This window comes from Rattus norvegicus, chromosome 13 (assembly GCF_021556685.1).
Source record: "Rattus norvegicus strain SHRSP/BbbUtx chromosome 13, alternate assembly SHRSP_T2T, whole genome shotgun sequence".
Lineage (NCBI taxonomy): Eukaryota > Metazoa > Chordata > Mammalia > Rodentia > Muridae > Rattus > Rattus norvegicus.
This window is the reverse complement of record NC_141546.1, coordinates 48,374,711-48,393,135: the sequence shown is the minus strand read 5'-3', so window position 1 is coordinate 48,393,135 and position 18,425 is coordinate 48,374,711. Positions and strand designations below refer to the sequence as shown.

Here is an 18,425-nt window from a genome sequence, read left to right as displayed (position 1 = left end):
CCAAACGCCTACGAGAAGGCGATAACACACACCCTGTCCACCTTGTCCAGCCCGCTACCCTTTAGGAACTTGGCCTCCGCTACAGCCGAGGGCGCCGGGTGATGACGTCACTGGGCCCCGGAGGCGATTGGCTCCCCGAGAGAGGCGTCGGCAACCAACGGGACCCAGAGTCCTCGCCTGAGTCCTCGCGATAGCCGCAGCCTCTGTGCGGGATGGCCGCGGAGCCGGGTGGAAGTGCCCCGCGGCTCCGGGAGCCGGCTCTCGGGGCCGAGAAATGGCCCGGGTCCCCGGCCAGCTAAGCGGGCCTCGTCCGGACACCGTCACCATGCCCAAGAGAGGAAAGCGGCTCAAGTTCCGGGCCCACGACGCCTGCTCTGGCCGAGGTGGGCGAGGGGCGGGGCCGGGCGGCGGAGGGGGGCTGGGCAGCAGGGTCCAGCTTGGCGAGACTCGGCTGCGGAGACTTTGCCCCGAGTCTGAGGAGGCCTTGGCTCTTTGCTCTGTTTCAGTGACTGTGGCGGACTATGCCAACTCGGATCCGGCGGTGGTGAGGTCTGGACGGGTCAAGAAAGCCGTGGCCAACGCTGTTCAGCAGGAAGGTAGGCTTTCGTGGATCTCTTTAGGCCCAAGCTTTTAAGACAGCATTAGGTATTGTATTTTCCTGGAATTGTGTCCGGGTATTTTTCCTGCTGCCCTTTGGCATCTGGCTATGAACGTGTTTGCTCTTCCCACTGTTTACTTTCTCATATCGGGGATGGGATGGGTGTGTGTTGCGGGGATCAGCAGGTTCCAGAGCCGAAATGTTTTTATTTCCTCTTTGAATTAAAGCCATTTTGTGACCAGGTCAGGTGGGCGTTCCTTTAATCTTAGCATTGGGGAGGCAGAGACAGGTGGATCTCTCTGAGTTCAAGGCTAGCCCGGTTTACATAGGAGTTTACATTGTGAGATCCTGTCTCAAAAGAACAACCAGACCAAAACAAGAACAAAAATCCCACACAACTTCATGTAGTCATTAATCTCCACTGTCATGCCTTGATATCAGTCTCTCATTTTTTATAATTATGCATATTTTACTTCAAGTTGACATCCATTACATTAGCATATCGTTTTCTTTTTGCCGTGCTTGTCTTGCTGTCAGGATTTTTGCAATTGGTTCTCTTGGATTTATGGTTTATGTCACATGTCTCCAGTGCAGGACAGGGTTAAATTGGATCCCATTTCTCTTAAGCCAATGCTCCTAGGAGTCTAGGTGCATGGCAGTACACTTGGCTTCGGCTTTCATTCACAGTGGGTGCATTGTTCACACCCCAACCCAAGACTGAAGTCAGCACTTAGAAAGAATCAGTTTCTGCTACTTTAGAGATAGCTTGACAATTGCTTTCCTTTTTCTTTTGGTTATTACAATGCTACAGTTTTGTTTGAGCTTTTCTTATTATAAGGTGTTGGCTTTCTTCAAGATTGCCTCTGTCCTCCATGGTTGCTGATACATGGGCCTTTATGGGTATTTTTGGATGGAACCAAGTGCGTTTCATTCTCTCCTTGTTTTCTCCTAGTAAAATCTCTCTGTGGCTTGGAAGCGTCCCAGGTTCCTGCGGAAGAGGCTCTCTCTGGGGTGGGTGAGCCGAGTGACATCTTGGACAGCAGTGATGAGATGGACGCCCAGGAGGAAAGCACTCAGGAAAGATCTGTCTCCAGAAAAAAGAAAAGCAAGAGACACAAAGGTACAGGTTGCTTTGCTCAGGATTGAGCTCTGTCTGTGGTGATCGATCAGTCAGTGGATTGATCAATTGATGCTATCGCTCTTCAATGTAAGGGAGATCTAAGAGGTGAATTTGCTATTGTACCAGTCATTGTCAGTGATAACTTTTTTTTTTTTTTTTTTTGGTTCTTTTTTGCGGAGCTGGGGACCGAACCCAGGGCCTTGCGCTTCCTAGGCAAGTGCTCTACCACTGAGCTAAATCCCCAACCCGATAACTTTTTTTAATATTTATTTATTATATATGAGTGCATTGTAGCTGTCTTCAGAGGCACTAGAAGAGGGCATCAGATCCCATTACAGATGGTTGTGAGCCACCATGCGGTTGCTGGGATTTGAACTCAGGACCTCTGGAAGAGCAGTCAGTGCTCTTAACCGCTGAGCCATCTCTCATGCCCAGCCTAATAACCTTCTTTTCCAGGATCCAAAAATTAATAGCAACATTTGTTATACTTTATTTTTTCTTAATTCTGTTAGGGATGTATAATACATACAAAAATATGTGTATGTATATACAAATTTTCCAAAACATTTCCAACTTATGTTTTACTGTTCTTTATTTTCTTTGTTTATTTTTAGGCACTGAATATGGGTGTTTGTCTACATGCGTATGTGTTCATTTCATGTATGTCTGGCACCCGTAGAGGTCAGAGGAGGGCATTAGCTATGGAGCTGGAGTTGTGAGCTGGATGGATGATTGTACACTCTGATGTGGGTTCTGGGACTCACACCTAGGCCTTTGCAAGGGCAACAACTGCTAAACCATCCTGGCTTTTCAAGACAAATTTCATTTTCTTTTTCCTTTCCTTTCACACACACACACACACACACACACACACACACACACACACACACACTCACTCTCTTTCTTTCTTTCCTTTCTTTTCTTTCTTTTCTTTCTTTTCCTTCTTTTCCTTCTTTCTTTCTTTTTGCTTTGAGACAGGGTTTCTCCATGTAACAGCCCTGGCTATTCCCGGAACTGCTTTGTAGACCAGTTTGCTTTGTAGTCCACAGAGATCTGCCTGCCTTTGCTTCCCAAGTGCTAGGATTAAAGGCAGGTGCCACCAAATGCTGGGCCTCAAGATAGTTTTTTTCTTTCTTTTTTCCTTATTTTTTGAAATGGGGGTCTAGTGTAGGGCAAGCCGTTCGTCATCTCACAGAGTTCATCTGACAGAGACCCCATGCCTCTGTCTTGGCAGCACTAGGACTAAAGGTCTGTGCCGCCCGCCTGGCAAGACAGTTTTAAATCAAATACAATTGAGAGGCTTTACTATTTCCCAGCTGTTCTGTTGCCATCATGAACTAAGGATAGAATGTTTCCGTCATCCAAAAAGAATTCCCAAACCACAGTGTCACCGCTTCTGATGTACGGCACCCCTGGCCTGCCCTAACTTCATTCTCTGCAGATATGACTGTTCTGATACTCCATACAAATGCAGCGCTAACATACTCTTTCAAGTCTAATTTCTTTCATGTGGCTTAAAAATGTTTACGGTTCAATGTACTAATAGTTCATGTTTACTGCCTTTTGTCTGACTACTCTGCATTATATAGCAACTTCAGGGAGGAGTTTGGTGTGGCAGATGCTTTCATTTCTAGTAGGTAATGAGCATTCATGCAATTTCTGGATTGTGTGGTAATCTGTGTTTTAAGTTTTTGAGGAATCAGTGAAATGGTTTTATCATTTGATGTTTCTGACAATAGCATATGAACATCCCCCCCCCCCCCCCCAGGGTTTCTTGTGTAGCCTTTAGAGTGTCCTGGAACTGACTATGCTGGCCTTGAACTCAGGGATTCACCTACCTCTGCTTCCTGAGTGCTGGGATTAAAGGAGTAAGCCACTATGCCTGGCTTTTTCTTTGTTTCTTCATTTTAAATTAAAATATTACATTATAAGACTCCCTTCAGATAGTCAGGATATAATCACATATTAGACAAGTGGTTTGTGGCATACATACTTGAACATTATTTCTTTTTTATTTTTTTATTTTACTTTATTAAGTACCTCTATTCTATTTTGATTAATTTCTCTTAAATATTTTCAAAATGACTATCTATTTTGCATGTGTGTGTGTGTGTGTGTGTGTGTGTGTGTGTGTGTGTGTGTAAAAGGTAGAGTAACAGTAATGTGAATACCAGGGTGTACAGGTGGAGATCAGAGGGCAGTTTGTGATACTCAGTTCTATCTCCTTCCATCATGTGAGTTCCAGGGATTAAACTCAGTCAGGTTTGACTGCAGGTTCCCTGCAAAGCTGTCTGGTTGCCCCATCCTTTAGTTTCTTTTTTTTTTTTTTTCCCCCCCGGAGCTGGGGACCAAACCCAGGGCCTTGCGCTTCCTAGGCAAGCGCTCTACCACTGAGCTAAATCCCCAACCCCCATCCTTTAGTTTCTGAAGAAACCGCCATAACCATTTCAATACCTATGAACTCACTACAATTTATGCTTCAACCTTTACCTCTAGGAATTTTGGGCAATTCCTAGCTATCATTATCTCTATAAATGTTTTAATTGGTATCCTCAAAAGAGGAATAGTCTTCAAAAAGACTTTTGTTAGCCAGCAAGTAGTCTCAGGAGGAGGAGGAGGAGGAGGAGGATCAGGAGTCCAAGGCCAAGGCTAGCTCCAGGTTGAAGGCCAGCCTGGGTTAGCTAAACCTGTCTGGAAAGCTAAACAATAACAACAAACCTGGGATGCTCAAGAGACGTCTTTGGGGTTAAGAGCACTGGCTGCTCTTCAGAAAGACTCACATATACCCAGTACCTACATGGAGGCTCACAATCATCTGTAACTTCTAGAGGATTCAGTGCTCTCTTCTGTCCTTGGGAGCCAGCCATGCAAGTGGTGCAAAGACATACATGCCTGCCTTTTTGCAGATTCTTTAGTGTTGAGCCATCTCCCTATCCCTGACACATACAATCTTTAGCAATATTCAGCCTTGTAAAAGTCATTAATGAGCCAGATGTGATGGTGCATGATTTTAATTCTAGTATTTGGTAGACAAAGGTAGGCAGTTTAAGGCTAGCATGGTCTATATAGTAAGTTCTGAGATAGCCAGGGCTACATAGTGAGATCCTGTCTTGGAGATGAATGATTATTTAAGGCGAAGGTGTCTTTCTGGTGTATGTGTTGTTATTCAAATCTCAGGTATATAGTGAGAATAATATAAGGGTCAGGAGAATAAACAGTAATTAGGTCTGAAGCAGGAGGAGGAGACAGTAATATACATTATCAAGTAGGGGCTGACTGACAGGATAACTAGAATGTGTCTTGACTGTGGCTCAGGTTGAGTGCTTGTGTAGCATGCATGAGACATAGGTTTGACTCCCAACTGCATAAACCCAGCATGGCGTCCGTCATATGCCTATAACCCCAGAATTTAGTAGGTGGAGCCAGGAAGATAAGAGGGCCAAGGTGTACTTTGGTTAAATATCAAGTTGGAGGCAAGCCTGGGCTACCTGAGACTCTGCCTTAAAAAAACAAATAACAAAAATAAAAAAATAGAAGAATGTGTAGAGTGTGATAGGAAGTATATGTTGTAATTTGCCTTTTTTTTTCTTTTTTTTTTTTTTTTCTTTTTCTTTTTTTCGGAGCTGGGGACCGAACCCAGGGCCTTGCGTTTGCTAGGCAAGCGCTCTACCACTGAGCTAAATCCCCAACCCCGTAATTTGCCTTTTGCTAAGATTATTTAGTTTATATTTTCTTTTTACATACCTTCTTTATTTAAAGAACTAAAAAGAATGTGTTTTGAGATTTGTTTATTTTTACTTCATGTGTGTGGGTGTTTTGCCTGCATGTGTGTCTATGTATCACATGTGCGTAGTGTCCTGGGTTTTTTTTTTTGTTTTTTTTGTTTTTTTTTTTTTTGTTTCATTTTATTTTGTCTTTGGTTCAGCTTGACACAAGGTAGAGTTATCTGGCAAGAGAGAATCCTAGTTGAGAAAATGCCCCTACCAGATTGTTCTGCAGGCAAGTCTGTGCTGTGTTTTCTTGGTTGATGGTTAGTGTGGGAGGACCCAGACCACTGTGAGTGGCGCCACCCTATCAGATGGTCTGGCTGATGAGACGGCTCGGCTCAGCTGTTAATACTTGCCAGCACGCCTGACTCTCTTGAGTTCCGTCTCCAGGACCCACATCAGGGAGGAGAGAAGTGACACCTACAAGTTGTCTCTGGCCTTAATGCACATGCTATGAAACCTGTGCCCTAAAACATTAAAATGTAATTAAAAAAAGACTGAGCAAGTCTTGAAGAGCAAGCCAGTAAGCAGCACTTCTCCTTGGCTTCTGCTTCTCCTCCTGCCCTGACCTCTTCCATGATAAACTGTGACCTGAGAACTGTAAGAAACAAGCCCTTTCCTCTTCATGCTGCTCTGCTCATGTGTTTACCATATAGTAGATACCCTAACTCAGACAGACAGTAACTGTTCTTAATTTTTTTTTTTTTTTAAAGATTTATTTTTATTTATTATATATCTAAGTACACCGTAGCTGTCTTCAGATACACCAGAAGAGGGCATCAGATCTCTTTACAGATGGTTGTGAGCCACCATGTGGTTGCTGGGAATTGAACTCATGACCTCTGGAAGAGCAGTTGGGTGCTCTTAACCACTGAGCCATCTCTCCAGCCCACTGTTCTTAATTTTTGAACCATCTCTTCAGCTGCAGTGTCTGTTTTCTTATTACTACAGCAGGCTTAATAGTTTTCTTAATTCTATTGAAGAATTATTATTGTTAAAATATACACAAAGGGACTTTGAAACTTAATACACAATATTTTTTTTTTTTTTGGGTTCTTTTTTTCGGAGCTGGGGACCGAACCCAGGGCCTTGCGCTTCCTAGGTAAGCGCTCTACCACTGAGCTAAATCCCCAGCCCCCACAATATTTTTTTTAAAGGTTTTAGATAGGTGGGCTTAATTGGTAAAGCACTTACTGCAAAAACTTGAAGGTCTGCGCTCAGATCCCCGTAGTCAACTGGGGTTTCTCTTACCAGATAACCCTACCTTATGTCAAGCTGAACAAAGCAAAAGAAAACCCCCAAGCCAACCAGGACAGGTCCTCTTTCAGGGGACCAGTATGATATTAGCACCCACACCAGGCAGCCTGCAAATATGCCTAAAACTCCAGCTTCAAGGAACTTGATACCCATTCTCCATGTATTCCCATATACACCCTCGCGTGCACAAGCACATGCACACACACACACGAACACACCCTTTTAAGAACATGAATGGGGTGGGGCTGGAGAGGTAGGTCACTTGTGCTCCAAGTTCAGTGAGAGACCTTGTCTCAAATCATCAGGTAGAAAAATGATGGAAGAACATGCTGGATAGTGACCTCTGGACTCTACATAAGCATGTCCCTGTCCACACATGTCGCCACTCAAGAAAATTTCTGCACACATGCATATACATACAACAAAGACCTAAAGGACATTAACTCTTCACTTGGGCAACAGAAGACAAAAAGATTTTAGCATCTGGAATAACCAGGAAACCATCAGCTTGAGGGGCTTCCTTGGATCTGTTTAAACCCCTTTTCTTAGCTGGGTATAGTGGCACACACCTTTAATCCCAGCACTAGGGAGGCAGAGACAGATTTTGAGGCCAGCCTGGTCTACAGAGTGAGTTCTAGGACAGCCAGGGCTACACAGAGAAATCCTGTCTTAAAAAACAACCAACTGAACAAATAAAGAACCAGACCAAACAACCAAAGCCCCTTCTCTTAAATGTACCAGCTGGGAGAGATTAGAACGAGTCCCTTTAGGTGTGTGTAATAAATAGAACATGATTTTCTTTTTCTTGTTTCAGAAGACCTGGATGGGGCTGGAGGAGAAGAGTATCCTATGGATATTTGGCTGTTGCTGGCTTCCTATATCCGTCCTGAGGACATTGTGAATTTTTCCCTGATTTGTAAGAATGCTTGGACTGTCACTTGCACTGCTGCCTTTTGGACCAGGTTGTACCGAAGGTGCGACCTCTGAGTGCCAGTGTCTTCTCTGTGGCTGACTTTGTTGCTATTTGTGATTTGGAGCTCTGCCCTAGATGATGGGCTCTTTCCACTTTTTCTCTCTTTTATGCCTTGGCATAACCCTAGCTTTGGACTTATGTTACTGATTCATTCAGGTGACTGTCTTCCCTATGGCTGCCCCCATCCCTTCTAGTCTCTTTTTTTCTCTTTTTGCAAATGGTATTACTTCTGGTCCCAGAAAGAACTTAGACTTTTCTTCTAGAGGTGTATTTTACTACGTGATCAATAAAAGTGCTAGATTTTCATGTGGGGTACAGAGGTCTAGTGGACTCTATGAACTGTAGGGATGTGGTAGGAATGGATAGAGAACTTGTTGACATGTCTGACAGGGAAACCCAGTGGCTTTTCCCCATGACAGATTCTTTTTGAGCAACTAAAGCATATTGCATGATTTGTAATTCAGAGGCTTATAATTCTGTAGAATCTGAAATAGTCTAAATTTAAATTGAAAAACTACAGGGTTACCAAAATGAAGAAGCAAAAGTCATGGATAATGTAAGGAGATGGTGATGGTATTTGTGAGAACTGGGCAAGCGAGTGCCCACCAGTGAAGTAGTGGCTCGCATGGAAGTTGGGAGCCCTGGGAGACTGGGTAAGAGCAGGCAGACAGGCCACACATTGGTAGGAGTCATGTGTCATGTTGCAGGCACTACACGCTGGATGCTTCTCTACCTTTGCGGCTGCGACCAGAGTCCATGGAGAAGCTGCGCTGTCTCCGGGCATGTGTGATCCGATCTCTGTACCATATGTATGAACCGTTTGCTGCTCGAATCTCCAAGAATCCTGCCATTCCAGAAAGCACTCCCAGCACACTGAAGAATTCCAAAGTAAGTGGCTGGTGGATTCTTGTATGGCGGGCCTGTTCCTAAGTCTTGTTTGTAGTCTCTTAATGGGGAGGACTGTGGGTCCCAATCCATTAGGGGGCTAATGTAAACTTGTACGGTTCAGAAGTTTCATTTCTCTGACACATTCCTGCAGTGCTGGACTGGTTTATGCTGTCCTTTCTTAGAGCTTTTTTGTGCTTTTAGTGTATTTCTTAAGTCTTTAATTTATTTTTATGCACTGTACATTTGACCATTGTAGATAGAATGGTTTTGATAGTTTGGGCTAGGAAGAATATTTAGAATGGTTTTGATAGTTTGGGCTAGGAAGAATATTTGAATGGTAGGTGCATACTACAGTTTTCCCAAAATGTTTAGTCATGACACAAATAACACAAGGAACTGAATTGATTTTCTGTTTCTAATGTAACCTTGTTGTCTGAGATTGCGCTTCTTTCTTGACTTTCTTTAAGGATTTTGGTATACACTTCTTTACTTGCTAAGCCCCTGGGCCAGGCTCTGGTAATTTGTCTCAGAGACTATAAGGCACTCCAATTCATGGATCTTAGGATTCCAAAATCTTCCTATGTTTTAGGTTCCCTTTATCTTAGCATTCTCTGTATAGTTTATATCCATATGCTGTATTCAGGTTTCTGGTATTCTGAATAATAAGTAGGTCTGTCTGTTAGCCCATTTTCTCCTCCCTTGTGAAATCACGTTTACCCAGCTGGAGGAGTGTAGTCATTACAGTCATTTAGGCATGTGGATGTCTTGGTGTTATCTTACTCATGAGATACTGTGTAAATTTCTTTGCATTTGTAGGTAACTTTCACACCTGTCTCCCCCTCTAATCATTCTGTAGCACTTCCTGTTCTTGGGCTGTGTTTGCCTTTATGCTCAGACATTATGTGATCTTCTCTCCTAGTTGAGCTCTAAGGTTATATTATTTCCTGGAATTAAAAGGTACTATCGTTTGAAAGTAATCAAGATTTCCCCCTCCCAACACATACAAATATAGGTCATCAAACTAGCTGTTTATAATGCTAGTTGATGGATTTAGGGCAGGAGTAGTGTGTTACATGAGTAAAGTTTCACCCTGAAGCTGCTTCTGCTTGTAATGTGAGTGGCCAGTGTCCCATCTCACATTTACAGTGTCTTCCTCCCTAGAAGCATTTAATACTATCCGATTAACTACAGGGAGGGTGTAATCATTACAGAGTTAACCATGCCAGGTAATGGAGCAGGACAGCATTGATTGGGCAAACTCCTCATGCTTGACACATCTTAGCGGCTCCAGTGCGCAGTGCAAGGGCTACTGTTTAAAGTCTAAAATACCCATATCTTTATATTCTCATTACTATGTCTTTTAAAAATAGGAAGCCGAAGTAGATTTAAGAAAATGAGCTCTTAATCCAGGTAGTAAGCACAGGCTACCTGGCAGCCTCTTTTTGTGTTGTTAGGAGATCCTCTGACGAGGATATGGGTCCTGTCGTGGCAGAGGCTTGGTGCATGGCCTCACCACTTACATACCTATAATTGCATGGCACTTAGTTGCCAGCATGCCTAAAGGAAGGTTCCCATTTCCTGGACTCCAGCTTTTCGTATTTGATCCCCTCTCTCTCTTTTCAGTAGCATAGCTTGTGTGGGACACTGGAGCCGTTGTGATGGCAGCAGAAGTGTTTTCCCCTAAAAGCCAAGCCCATTATTTTTGATGGAGCAGCAGGACGTACAGGGCATGTCTGAAGGCAGGACAGCTGGCACGGCGGACGACCCACCCCTTGTCCCCTGGGAGGTACTTCACTTCTTGTGCTTAACCCTAGCTATAGCCTGACTTCATTGAGGGGCTTGCTTTGGACTGAATCCAGCTTAGCTCATTGGTTTCCGTAGTTGCTGTCTGTTCCCACAAGGTCCTGAGTGGCTTGCTCCTGTTCCAGGGCTGCCCTCCTTGCCTGCTTTGTGGCCTTGCTACCATCTTGCCTGGTGGCTACTTGCTGCCTTTATAGTTTACTGTAGAGTAGTGGCTGCTGAATCAGAGAAAATGCCCCTCACTGCGGATATGTATTTCTGTCTTTAAAGATGAGAACATAGGGTTGATCTTAATAAGCTGAGGTTGACTTGTATTGGTCCCTCTTCTTCCTGAGTAGCACTGACTGTCCTCATGTCGCACCAGTCTCGAGTTGGGGGTCTGTGTGTGCCAAAGGAAATCCTCTGCATCAGGACTGTAGTTGGCTTTAGAGCTCTCAGATGTTTTTGCTAATTATTCTTTTTGTTACTTTATTATACATACCAATGTCACTCCCTTAGTTTATTTTTTCTTTCTTACAGTGCTTACTTTTCTGGTGCAGAAAGATTGTTGGGAACAGACAAGAACCAATGTGGGAGTTCAACTTCAAGTTCAAAAAACAGGCATGTGTCCTTCTTTTTTTGTCTCTTTTTTTTTTTTTTTTTCAGAGCTGGGGACCAAACCCAGGGCCTTGCGCTTGTGTCTCTATTTTTATAAATTTTATCTTTAAAGGTTTGTTCATTTGGGTGGTTGGATGGTTCAGAGGATGAGAGAATACTACATTGTCAGGACCCCAGTTCTAGGACATTGAGTAATGCCCTCTTCTGACCTTTCAGGCATCACACTCATGTACAGACCACCACCCACACCCATACCCACCTTAAAATTAGGATTTTTTTTTTTTTAATGGGCTGGAAAGATGGCTCAGTGGTTAAGGGCACTGATTGCTCTTCCAGAGGTCCTGAGTTCAATTCCCAGCAACCACATGGTGGCTCACAATCATCTGTAATGGGATCTGTTGTCGTCTTCTGGTGTGTCTAAAGACAGTGACAGTGCACTTAAAATTAAAAAAAAGTTGTTTTTTTTTTTTTTTAATTTCATATGTTTTTTTTTTGTTTGTTTGTTTGGTTTTTTTTTGTTTTTTTTTTTGAGACAGTCTTCTGTGTATCTGCATATCCCTGGCTGTCCTGAAACTTGCCACATAGACCAGGCTGGCCTCAATCTAATAGAGATCTACCTGTCTCTGTCTCTCAAGTCCTTGGATTAAAGACCTGCGCCATTATATCTGGCTTGTCTATTGAGTGTTTTGCCTGCATGTATGTATGGACAGTTGTTAGCCTCCATATAGGTGCTGGGAACCAAACCTTCCTCTTTGGCAAGAGTAGCAAGGGCTCTTTAACTGCTGAGCTTTCTGTCTCTGCATCCTTCAGATATTTCATGAATTTTACCATTTCTTAGTCCCTTTTTGCTGCCAAGACAAGTACCAGAGACTGGGTTATTTATAAAGAACAGAGATTAATTTTCTCATAGTTCTGGAGGACCAGAGATCCAGACAGGTTTTGTGTCTCATGAGACTCTGGTTCCCATTTTCAAGATGGTGGCGTAATTGTACCCTGTGATGGAAGGCTGAAAGGAGCCAAGTCTATTTTAAAGCTCTTATTGTATAAGAGCCTTCATCCATTCACGAAAGAGGAGTCCTTATCACCTTCACCTTCTAAAAGCTCCATCTCTTACATAACATTAGATTAAATTTTGGAGGGAACTGTTTCATGTTGGACAAAAAAAGATAGCATCTTCAGGTTGTTACCTAAGGTAAACCTAGACAGATTACCAGAAAACAGAGTTATAAAAGGGGTGTATGTGTGAGTGTAGTATGAGGATATGAATTTGGCTACCCAAAACCCATGTAAAAACTGATGTGTGCCACACTTGTATAACGCCAGTGCTAGCAAGTGGAAATGGGCAGAATCTGGGAGCTCATTGGCCAGCCAGTTAAACCAGTTGGATAGCTCCAGGTTCAGGAAGAGACTGTTCAGAAATAAAGTGGGGAGGTGGGGAGGCATTGGCATTGACCTGGCTTCCACGTGCACGCACACACACATAACCCTCACACACTGCAGCTCCACCCCCACACACTTCATGGGCAGCTGAGAAAAAGTCAGTATTTGTGGTATGTTAGTGTCTATTGCTGTGAAGAGACACCATGACATCAGCGATTTTTATAGAAGTATTTAATTGGATCTTGCTTATAGTTTCAGAGGTTTACCCATTAACATGGTGCAAAACATGGTGATATGCAGGCTGACATAGTGCTGCAGAAGGAGCTGAGATTTCTTTTTTTTTTTTAAGTCCTACGTTTTTAAGATTTTATTTTTATGTATGTGAATAGTGTGTCTCTCTTCACACATACCAGAAGAAGGCTTCAGATCCCATTACAGATGGTTGTGAATTGAACTCAGGACTTCTGGAAGAGCAGAGAGTGATCTTAACCCCTGAGCCATCTCTCCAGCTCAGGAGCTGAGATTTCTACATCATACTTTTCTATTAATTTATTTTTAAAACATGGTTCTGGTGAAGAAATTTGGCTTTCATGTCTTTGTAAGAAATTCACAGTCTGTGATATTAGCTAGATATCTTTCTCCATTGAGGAGTAGCCCCAGCAATGGAGAAATGACACGGAAGTACTATCTAAATAAAAGGCCACTGCTATATTAGCTAATCTAAACTCTCTGTTTCTTAACTGATAAGAGTCTTTGATCTCTGCATAGAAAGCAGCATGCATACAAAGAGATGACAGAAAACTTTTATCTCGTTAACTTAGTTCACCTGTTTTATTTCCCTCACAGCATCTTAAAGAGCATACATATTTCCTCTAGGCCACTAGATTAATGCTCAGTTCTGCTTAGTCCCCTAGATTAAAGAGCAAGTGTATGGAACGGTTGCAACCGCCCATTCAGTATCAAGATGTTCACACCAACCCTGACCAGGACTGCTGCCTGCTGCAGGTCACCACCCTCAACTTCATCTTTATTCCTATTGTCATGGGAATGATATTTACCTTGGTAAGTGAAGAGTCCGCCGTTTTGTAGAGTCTCTGTGGTTTGAAAAAGGATTTGCAGATTTAACTATTGGTAAGAAATCTCTGAAGAATAGTAAAGTTCAAAATTAAAACCAGAATAACAACATGGTATACCCCTTCTCCCCCATCAAGTGACTGTACACACATCAAAACCAAAATAGAACCCACAAAATAATGATATAATAATAATAATAATAATAATAATAATAATTATTACTATTTAAAAAAAACCCTAAAGATCTTCCAGGTAAAATAAAAACAAAACAGAGAAGTCTGAAGTTAGATTTGCATATTAGAGAAGCTAATTATATCTGAGAATGTTCTGTCTGTCTCCTCTTAAGAAAAGGAAGGATTTTGTATCTTCTGTATGTGCTGGAGGGAACATTGACAGGCATGCACATGAGCACTGTCAGGACCTTGGGCATTCAAACTCACCATAATGGAGTATTAGCATAGATAACTAGCGCTGTCCCTGTAGGGGAGTGTGTCGTATGTGTGTCTTTTAATTATACTTTCCATGGGTAGAAAATATTTGACTGAACAGACAGCTGAAGGTTTGTTATTTGTCATCTGTCTTCTCTTGTCTTAGGCTTGTTTCAAAGATGTTTGGAGTTCCTGTCAATGATGAAAAAGCGTAATTTTTAATGATAGATAATGTGTATATCATGAAGAATTTAAATAATGCATACATTTATTCAGAAAGTAGAGGTAACATAGACTGCCTCTGTCCTGTAATTATAGTTAACTTTCTGGGGACTGTTTCTAAAATATGTATGTTAATAGGTTCAAATATACATCCTCTTGTAGATAATTTCCTATAGTTGAATATGTATCATGATTCTATTTTTATCATAGGTCCTTCTGTCTCCCTCGAGGTTAAGCTGCTTTAATGACCTCACTGTGACTCAAATTCCACATATGCCACACTAATTCTGTAGACACTTCCATATACTTGGAGATCTTTACGGGAAAATGGGATCAGGCTTAGTTTTCACAGATCTTGCCTGACTTGTTCATCAGTGCGTTAATGGGAATTCCATCCTTAGCCTACATGTGTAACAATTAGCTTTGTGGTAGTGTGTGCATATATGGCCTAAATTATTTATCTGTAAGACCCTTTAACATCTTAGATACACAAAGCAGAGAAACAGTAAAAAATATCATCCTGGACTTGTGTCTTTATAAATATGTTAGTGCTATAACTTACGACGAGAAATCTTGAGACTGACCCAAGCTATATTATGTGTAGACCGTTTGAAAAAGAGCGCACAGAAACCCAGGTTAAATTAAATACTAAACATTTAAATTAAATGCTCAATATACCTTTCTCTTCTAGTTTACTATTAATGTGAGTACAGACATGCGGCATCATCGAGTGAGACTGGTGTTCCAAGATTCTCCCGTCCGTGGTGGTCAGCATCTGCGCAGTGAACAGGGTGTGCAAGTCGTCCTGGACCCAGTGCACAGTGTTCGGCTCTTTGACTGGTGGCATCCGCAGTATCCGTTCTCCCTGAGAGCATAGTTCCTGCTTCCCATCCCTGGGGATGGCTTCCAGTCTAGTCCATTAGTGATCAGATTCTGTTTGGAGGGGGCAGCTGGATCGTGTAGCTGATTAGCGATGCACAGGCTGTTTGGGTTCCTGGGGCTCCTATTACAGGAGGTGTGGAGAGGTTGAATCAAGAGGAAAACCAACTATGATTTATAAACATTTTAATGTAAAATTTGCATATTTGAAAGGAGAAACCCGGCCTCATTTCCTGTGTTAAACCTCAGTTGGTGCTGTTGAGTTTGTTTTTATTCTTTTATCTCGGCAAATGGATGATCTTGTGTTAGGGGAAGTTAAACTTACTCCTCAAGGAAGAACATTTGCCCTTAGGGATCAGAGGAACCCAGAGGCTTAAAACAGTTGTTCCAATGTTGCTGCTCCTCAAATTCAAGTGAATATTTTTTCTTTTCCCTTTACCCTTCTCCAGAAATAAAGCAGGTGACAGGGTTATCAGAATCTTATAAGATTGACTTGTGCATCTTTTTAAAAAATGCTTTTTGGATATTTATTACATGAATATTGATTGTTTTGATGATTTTGTATTTTGGGTTTTGTTTTATTGCATGAGGCTTGACAGTGATGGTAATAATTATGTGCCCCTCGTACTGTTCTAAGAACTTTCTAGATTGTGTCTCTGATCCTTGTGTTTAGCAAGGTAGTTGAAACCCTTCCGGTTTTATGGTTGAGAATCTGAATCATTGAGTTACCCATGGCCAGAACTATTGGTCCACGCAGAGCCAGGATTCTTCTTTTTTGCTATACCACAACTTCAAAGGCCAGTTTCTTTCTTTCTTTCTTTTTTTTTTTTTTTGTGGTACATAGTGGTAAAAAGGAGTAGGCAGAGTATGATTAAAAGTAAAGCAATGAGCTATTTGAATCTTTCAGATATGCATTAACTGAAAGGTAGAACATAGTTTAGGAAGGATTTGGTGTTTTCCTTAAATTGTTAGACTTTATTATGCTAAATTCTCAAAAAATACATTGCATGTTGAAAGCAGCCTTCAACTAGAAGCAATTAGTGGCTTTTCTCTGCCCTGTCCTGTCCTTTGAGATCTTTTGTTTTTCCTTTTTAAGTCATCCTGTGTGCGTTCAGGATCCTGGTTTTCTGTTCATACAGAAATGTTGACACCGTCCTTGGTCAAAGTTCTTTACTGTCACAGGCATGCTCTGAGAAAAGGACATGGGTGGGTTTTGTTTATTTCTCTTGCTAAGAAGAAAGTCTTACTGCTTCCTTTCCCACCTGCATGTGGCAGAAGACGCACATTAAGACACTTCTCTCATACTCAAGATCTTGAGTTCATTCTTTAGCACTGCAGTCCAGCCCCCACAAAAGTAGTCCTTTTGAGACAGGGTCTTGCTATGTAGCCCAGGCTGGCCTTGAACTTAATCCTCTTACTTTAGCTGCCTGGAGTGTTGGGATTATAGGTGTGAGTCACCAGACAGGACAAAGACAGAAAATATTCTTTAAACATAAAAATATTGTGGGGTGGATACTATTGTTGGCTAAACTGCTAAATTAGTCTGCTGGTTCTTATCACTTTCCCCACCCCATGCTATTTACAGAACATCCTTTAGCATCTGTTTAATACTGCTGCTGACAGCTAGCCTTATCCCACACTGAGGGGAATACTGTCACGGTTGAACAGAAAGTGAGCCTGGGTCAATAAAAAACTACCACCAGAATTTGGGTACTTAATTAACAAAAGTAAACAAAAACCCAAGGACAGTAAGCACTTCACAGATCTCTGCAATCAAAAGTTGCCTCTGAAGCAGAAGAAAAGAAGCACAGAGCCTGGAGTTCCCTGAACAAAAGATGCCATGGAGCAGGGGAGTTGTCCTCGTGGATTGTGTGCCTCCCATTTAGGTTTGCCTTAAGTGGGTGAAATAAATGTGGCTTAATTGTTTTCTGGCACAGCCTCTGAGTTTTTGTGCCCAGCTCCATGGTATGATGATATACTATATTCTCCCTTCAAAGTTACTGCCTCTGCTGTGTTCTTAACACATTGCCAACACTTGGTAAAGTGGCTCTTCATGGTTACCATGGCTTCAGTCTTCCTCAGCATTGGCTGAGTTGCCTTTTCTGGCATTCATGTTTTGTTAATGAAAGGGGTGAAGAGTGTCCAGGATTGCCTTTTTGTAGAAACTAGACCACCTAGCGAACGATTGAAACTTGGTAGGCTCTGGGTTTAAAAACTATTTTTCACTTGGTGTATATGTTCTTATTCAGAGTGTCAGACAAATAATCCAGATTTAGCTTCTGTCAACCCCCACCAGAATTTCTAGAAAAAGGCAAGGAAATTTGAATATATTGGGAGAGTGAATGAAACACTGTGTTAACTGACCTCAGCTTCAGCCTTTACAGGACACTGCTGTTACAAGATATGTATACATCTCTAACTGCCTGTGTGCACATTGTACATATAGAACAGTTCTCTGCTGCTGGGCAGGAGCAGCACAGGCCACCTGTACACTGGAGGCAGCAGCAGGTGCGCCTAGGAGTTTGAGGCCAGCCTGGTCTACATAGTTCTAGGACAACCAGGGCTGCGCAGAGAAACCCTGTCTTGAAAAGCCTAAAAAAGGAGGGGGGGGGGAATAAAAAGAACAGTTCACACTCATAACAGTGCTTATGGGGTATCTGTGAAGGATTTGAGTAGGCACTGAAATGAAATTTCACAAACCAGATGGAAAAGATACATTAATAGCCACGGGGGCAGGGAAAGGGAGCAATTCAGGAAAACCGGTTTAGCTAAAATTTGTCAGAATTTTGGCATTTGAACATGTTTTCATAGGATATATGTATCAGACAAACATTTCATTTTGTAGTAACAGCGTTAGGGCAGTCACACGCCTAAAAGCAAGTCACAATTCACTGAGGCACATACTATAAGAGTATCTGGGTTTCTAGTTTCTCCATTAAAAAATATGTGGGAGAGAACAGTTGTGAAAGGCGACAAACGACTGACCATTTAGGGAACAGGCTACACTTGGGAAGGTGAGTTCAAGATGGTAGACGCGTGTAGGATGTGCTCTGCATTCCAAGTCCTGGGGCCAGAACATCTACCAGATAAATGCTTGCCCTGCCCTCTCAGCCTCAACCAAGATGGCGCACAGCATCAAAGCAGCGCCCTTGTCACGTGTGAACCAGGGCTGGGGAGCGCCGGGGCGTGGGGGGCGTGGCCTCGGGGGGGAGATGACCAGGCCCCGCCCTTGTGGGGGTGGGGCCGGGGTATCCGCGGAGGAAGGGGGCGGGTCCTTCGGGCCACGGTACTGGGCGGTGGAGGCTGCAGCTACCTTTGCGGGCTTGCCTCTAGGACGCTTCGCACTGCCGAGGTCGGGGGCGGCGCCCTGCTGCTGCTGGCCTTCGGCGATTCCACACAGGTGAGCACCCACAGCCCACTACTCGGGGAAAGATGCCCCCTT

The 18,425-nt window shown here is 42.8% G+C and overlaps 2 protein-coding genes across 26 annotated transcripts in view; both read left to right on the top strand.

The window, feature by feature from the left end:
* The first annotated feature begins 205 nt into the window (after nucleotides 1–205).
* Tmem183a (transmembrane protein 183A) lies at nucleotides 206–16,909 on the top strand. Of its 8 annotated transcripts, none has more exons than XR_015635098.1 (9): nucleotides 206–383; nucleotides 507–596; nucleotides 1,551–1,718; nucleotides 7,560–7,716; nucleotides 8,423–8,603; nucleotides 10,230–10,389; nucleotides 10,923–11,003; nucleotides 13,287–13,442; nucleotides 14,796–16,909. XR_015635098.1 is itself a non-coding variant. In XM_087580138.1 (8 exons), exons 1-8 carry the CDS (start codon nucleotides 275–277, stop codon nucleotides 14,979–14,981), a joined length of 1,128 nt encoding a protein of 375 aa, XP_087436264.1. In that variant the 5' UTR covers nucleotides 206–274; the 3' UTR covers nucleotides 14,982–16,909.
* A 1,352-nt stretch (nucleotides 16,910–18,261) lies between these two features.
* Ppfia4 (PPFI scaffold protein A4) overlaps nucleotides 18,262–18,425 on the top strand; it is a 47,927-nt gene continuing 47,763 nt past the window's right edge. For 17 of the 18 annotated variants that reach the window (XR_015635071.1, XR_015635069.1, XR_015635070.1 and 14 more), the window contains exon 1: nucleotides 18,262–18,383. The gene's annotated coding sequence lies outside the window, so the exon portion shown is untranslated. 18 annotated transcript variants of the gene reach the window in all.